Source organism: Psammomys obesus, unplaced genomic scaffold (assembly GCF_907164565.1).
Source record: "Psammomys obesus unplaced genomic scaffold, mPsaObe1.curated_primary_1811, whole genome shotgun sequence".
Taxonomy (NCBI): Eukaryota; Metazoa; Chordata; class Mammalia; order Rodentia; family Muridae; genus Psammomys; species Psammomys obesus.
The window spans coordinates 5,480,337-5,485,489 of NW_026585504.1; the positions used below are offsets into that span (position 1 = coordinate 5,480,337).

The 5,153-nt window shown below is 50.9% G+C and overlaps 1 protein-coding gene across 2 annotated transcripts; it reads right to left on the reverse strand.

Annotated features, from left to right (window-relative positions):
• Positions 1 to 1,029: 1,029 nt before the first annotated feature.
• Positions 1,030 to 4,601, reverse strand: Ap5s1 (adaptor related protein complex 5 subunit sigma 1). 2 transcript variants are annotated; one of them, XM_055609869.1, is made up of 3 exons: positions 4,504 to 4,601; positions 3,557 to 3,767; positions 1,030 to 2,106 (listed from the first exon to the last, which is right to left on the reverse strand). In XM_055609869.1, the coding sequence occupies exons 2-3, from the start codon at positions 3,733 to 3,735 to the stop codon at positions 1,680 to 1,682; spliced, it is 606 nt and encodes a 201-aa protein (XP_055465844.1). In that variant the 5' UTR covers positions 3,736 to 3,767; positions 4,504 to 4,601; the 3' UTR covers positions 1,030 to 1,679. The 2 variants fall into 2 exon arrangements, with proteins under 2 accessions (XP_055465844.1, XP_055465795.1); XM_055609820.1 differs by having other exon boundaries at positions 4,336 to 4,601.
• Positions 4,602 to 5,153: the final 552 nt, after the last annotated feature.

The window sequence follows — 5,153 nt, forward strand, 5'->3', positions numbered from 1 at the left end:
TTGATCTGTAGGACTGTCCATTTAAATGTTAGCTGGCTGTAACCAAATGCTTGTTCCTTTGTGAACAAGCTTCGATGGAAACAGCGTGTTACATGCTTAGAGGGTAAAACAAAAAGAAGAGAAACATGTTCTCAAACCCGAATGAGACTGACAATGCCATAGAAGCAGAAACGTAGAAATGATGTCTTGGAGACACACTGCTATGTGAGCTCCCGAGATGCTGAGGTGGCGGAGGGCAGCCTACTGAAGAGGATGGGGCAGCAGAAAGGGTTGGGAGATCCAACCCCATAGGGTGGATAATTTGGAACTACCCAGATGGCAAAGATGTGGAGCTCCATTGAGCCTCATTTTGCAGCCTGCAGGTCCTTTCCTTGGTTAAGCTAAACTGTGCCTTCCTGGCAGAACTGCTCTGTGGGTCCTTACTCATTGTAAACAAGAGATCCATCTTCCAGAAGTAACTGTTCTTTTCTGAGCTTTTTAGCATCTGCCACATTAATGGGAGAGATTAGCCACAGGTGGCAGGCTAGGAGAGCCACCTACAGCACAACTGGATTGTCCCAATGGAACAGTGAAACGCAAGGGCTACTCAATGATCTAAGTTGGGAAAATATTTCTGAAATTAAAAAAGGGCTTCACTTTACTTTGGAAAAAAATACATCACATACTGGTGAGACAGCTCAGCTCATAAAAGTGCCTGCCAGGAAAGCTTGCTGGCCTGAGCTTCGTCCTCAGGCCCCACAGCGGAAGGAGAGACCTGCCTCTGAAAGTCGCCCTCCAGACTGCTGGGCCTCAGTCTCTGCTTCTCAGGTAGTATCTGCAGTGACCTAGCACTTGTGACACATACCACAGCAAAAAGCAAGGACCGCCATCCAAAGGAAACAGAGAGAAATGAAACTGAGGAGAACTGGAGGCCTCAAAAGGAAGCCTTTTGGGAGAGGACTTGAGTAAGTAGGAGGGACAAGGAGACGACGGGTCACCCCGCCAGATGCTCACTCACAAGAGGGCGCACAGAAAGAGAGGACAAGATCAGACGGCCACTGTTTTTACTTCAAAATAAGGCATCACCGGGGCCAGATACCTGACATCTGCCAGACAGCAGACAAGAAAATCTGCTGTGCTCTCAGCTCGCCTGGCAGATACAGGCTTCAGCATATAAGGGGCTGCAGAATCCCCGTGTTCTGAGCTGTGGTAGAGCTGGGTGTAAAACAGTCCTTGCTGACAAAATCCTTGATGATTTGCAAAGGCAGGGGCTAGGGCTTGCTAGCACACTGGCCCAGCTCCCCAGCCTTGAAGGGAGTCTCAGGGACTCCTTTAGTGTGGGGTTATAGACAGAGAACATCTTGGCAGCCAGTACACGGCTCCCAGTACAGGCGGCTGGTAGGGCTGAAAGGAAGGGAGTCAAGGACTAGCATGGTGGTCACCGGCAGAGTCTAAGAGGTCACACTGTTCAGGTTCAGGATGGTCTGCGAGTCCAGTGTCCTGAGAACAGGCATAGACAGCCTCCCTCTGCTTTCTACCCAGGACCTTCCTGCCGGCTTGCCCAATCCATTTGCCCTGACTGTGGCCGCACAGAGTGGAGAGCAGGCTAGGCAGGAGGCAGGTGCCACACTTCCCCTTGCAGTATGCAATCTTTAGCTTCCCTCTTTGTCCTTTCAAGAGGCCTCATTCTGGTGAGGGGGTCAGCGGGGCCAAGCAGCACTGAATTCCTTCTCCAGATCCTGGACAAACTGATCATTGAGGAAAAGCAGCTGCCCGTGGGGCAGGAAGCGAGTAAGGATTCCCTCAATGCGGTCAGCCCGCAACAAGAAGTTGGTACCTGGTGTCAGCAGCCGGAGATGGTCAAGAAGGAGGCGGGCCAAGAGCCTGAGTGTGCTCTCAGCCAGCAGCAGGTTCTCATGGGTATCCAGCACCAGGGCAAAGCCCAAGGAGAGCACCCCCAACCATACTACTGTCTGTGGTTCGTGGAAAGGATCCCCAGCTACCAGGTGGAAGGCTCCATGAGGGGCCTCATGCAGGGACACGGGCTCATCCGAGAGCTGAGGCTGCAGGCCTGCGGAGGAACAGCCGGATGCTTGCTGCTGCAGCCTGCATAGCGACTCCACCTGTCTGGAGAGAAGTCAGGTCAGTGTGGCAGCTGAGAGGCCTGATAGGACCACCAAGGCACCACACACACACACACACACACACACACACACACACACACACAGGCACTTCTGTCAACGTCACAACTTCCAGTATGGCTGGGAGCTGCTAATACCTCAGATCTTGGGTAATGAACTTGGGCTTAGAAAGCTTAAGTGATCTGCCCAGGGACATAGAGCCAGGGAAATATGATTTGACATACAAATCCAGGCTCCAGCCTGCATTATCTGAACTACTTTATTCTAAATGGTCAAGAGAAGAGGGCGTATGAACACAGCTCCTCTGGCTGGGAAAAGGACTAGGGGTTAAGGTCTTGCCCCATAGAACCCTCCTCAAAAGGCAAGTAAGCAATGAGAAATGCAAGGTTACCCAACAGGGCCCATCTGACCTCTCAACCACTCATCCTTCTCCAAGCCACAGCGCCTGCCGTGCAACTGTTAAGGCTGCCTCTGTTGCTTCCTGAATAACCTTCTAGACTGGGCCAGTCGCAGACTGGCTTTAAAGCCATGTTTAGCCAGGTATCATGATGTATGTCTATAATCCTAGTATTGGGAGGCTAAAGCAGGTTATGGCCAGCCTGAAATACACAGAGAGGTGGAGGCCAGCCTGAGCTAGATAATTAGGCTGTCTCAAAACAAAATAAAAGAAGCAATTAACTCTAAAAGGCTGTTGTTTGGTTTTCTGTGTTGTAAGAGGGGAATAAAGTTGAGAATAAGGTGGTGGCTGGAGCTGGCAGAGAGCTGCACGCTTCATGTGGGTCTGAGATGGGAAGGTCCAGGTCCAGCCCGTCTTTTTTTTTTTTTTTTTTTTTTCTTTTTTAATAATTTATTTTATTTTATATGCATCAGTGTAAAGGTGTCAGATCCCTTGGAACTAGAGTTACAGACAGTTGTGAGCTGTCATGTGGGTGCTGTGTGGGTGCCTGGGTCCTTTGGAAGAGCAGGCAGGACTCTTAACTACTGAGCCATCTCTCCAGCACCCTAGCCACCTGTCTTATATAGTGTTTTCCAAAGCTGCTCTGCATCTCCGGCATTTTCCCTCTTAGGAAGATCTCCTGCCTGCCTATACTCTAATCTCAATTATGCCACTTTTTAGTCACAGAACATTAGGCAGGCTAAGTTCCTTAAACACTCCGTATTTTAGTTTTCTCTTCTGTAAAGTGAAGATGATAACCATGGCCACCTCAGAAGACTGTGAAGGTTAAATAATATACATAAAACTCCCAGAACATATGTGCAGTGCAGCCATTACTAACCACCACGAAAACAGCATTCTTTCTTTAACTCTTTCTCGTAGTGATTCTTATAAACAATGGTGGGAGGCTGATTTTTAGTCTTCCTGCTTCACTGTCTTACTCCAGTGTCCGTTGTCAGCTCTATGTTTGATGAAGCTTGGGGCTGGGCTGTGTGATTACCTGGCCACAGCCAAAATCTGCTCCTTGCGGAAGAGCCTGTCCCTTGCTGCACCATGTGGCCGTGGATCTTGGGGTGACTTCTCAGCACCAAAGACACAGGAGTAAAGCACTCTGCAAAGGCCCGAATCATCTTCCGAATTCGGGGCCCTTAAGGTGTGGATGAGGAAGGCGTGGACCATGGCTCCAGGGTGGGGCTCCAGAGAAGCCAGACCTACAAGATGAAAGTGAAAGCCCTACTAAGGAGGCACCCTCAAGGTGTGGCCTGGGAGTGTGACTGGAGATCTGTGATCACACTGATCACTGTCTAGATCCGCCTAGCCCCCGGATAAAGTAATGCCTGCATCACAGAACAAGGCTCTTGGCTGGAGATATCTCACACATCGCCAAACCTACTTCTTCAAAACTGTTGGGGAATCTCCAAAAGCATCAAGGTCATGAGAGTGCAGGAAAAACTGAGAACTGAAGGGGATCAGAGGCCACAGCTGAATGCAACGCCTGCTCCTGAAACAAAAATAACCCAGTCTCCACACTGTGCACCATTAAGACAACTTGAAGTATGGAGTGAGAGATGGGAAACTTGATCAGTGCCACTTGGTTTCGAATGCCACTAAAGTGCCTTTGTTTAAAACACACACACAAGAAAATACCTCTAAATGTATCTGCAACTGACTATGACCAGTTGGGAGAGAAGGTATCGACGGGGTGGGCCAAACCTTATTCAAAGGGATCGATCCAGTTAACTGAAATTATTTCAAAAATAAAGACATGGGCGCACGTACCTGAAATCCTAGCCCTGGGGAGGTGGAGGCCAAGAGGATCAGGAATTCAAGTCAGCCACAGATACATGGGGAGTGCCTGGCCGCTCTGGGAAACATGAGACATTGGCGGCTCTGGGGTCGCAAGGCTGAGGGGATACAGTGGTTAGGCACGGCTAAGGCTAAACATACCAAGAATTCAAAGTTACCCAACAGGAAAGTTTGCAAGCCCGCTTCAGGAAGGGAACCAGATTTGCAGGCCTTGACCTCTGGTCACCCTTCCGCCGCCAGCCGAGTGCGTCATCACCCATGGCCACCATATCCCCCTCCCCTGTCAGCCCCACTTCCGTCACTGCCTCCGCGTGTAGCGCGGCGCACTGGACTCTGGGGGTTGTAGTGCGGGCGCTGCCCTGGGCCTGTGGTCCAAGCGTGGCGCTTGACTTCCCGAGGATGCACAGGCTTCTGACCAGCCGGTCCCCTCGGCTGCAGGAGCGCACTGGGAGGTTCGGGGTTCCCGCGAGCGTCTTTGGAGGTGGTGGAGAGTTCTTGACTAGCGGCGGCCCGGCCACTGCAACGGCGGCCGCCAGAGGGCGCTGAGGCCGCCGGCGACCTTCACGGAACTTTCCACGGAGGCCTCCGCCCCCGCTAACCCCCAAGCTATGCTGTGTGCAGTACTAATGACCGAATTACAGGAACAGAGGCCTGACTGTTGAAACGAACATTCATGACTTTATCCCTGGATGTGATAACTTTGGAAGGAGATACCAATGTGTAGGCAGTTGTGAAGATTCTGAATTGTCGGTTCCTTCAGTGGGTTAAGGCTGGTCCTGGATTTGACATAG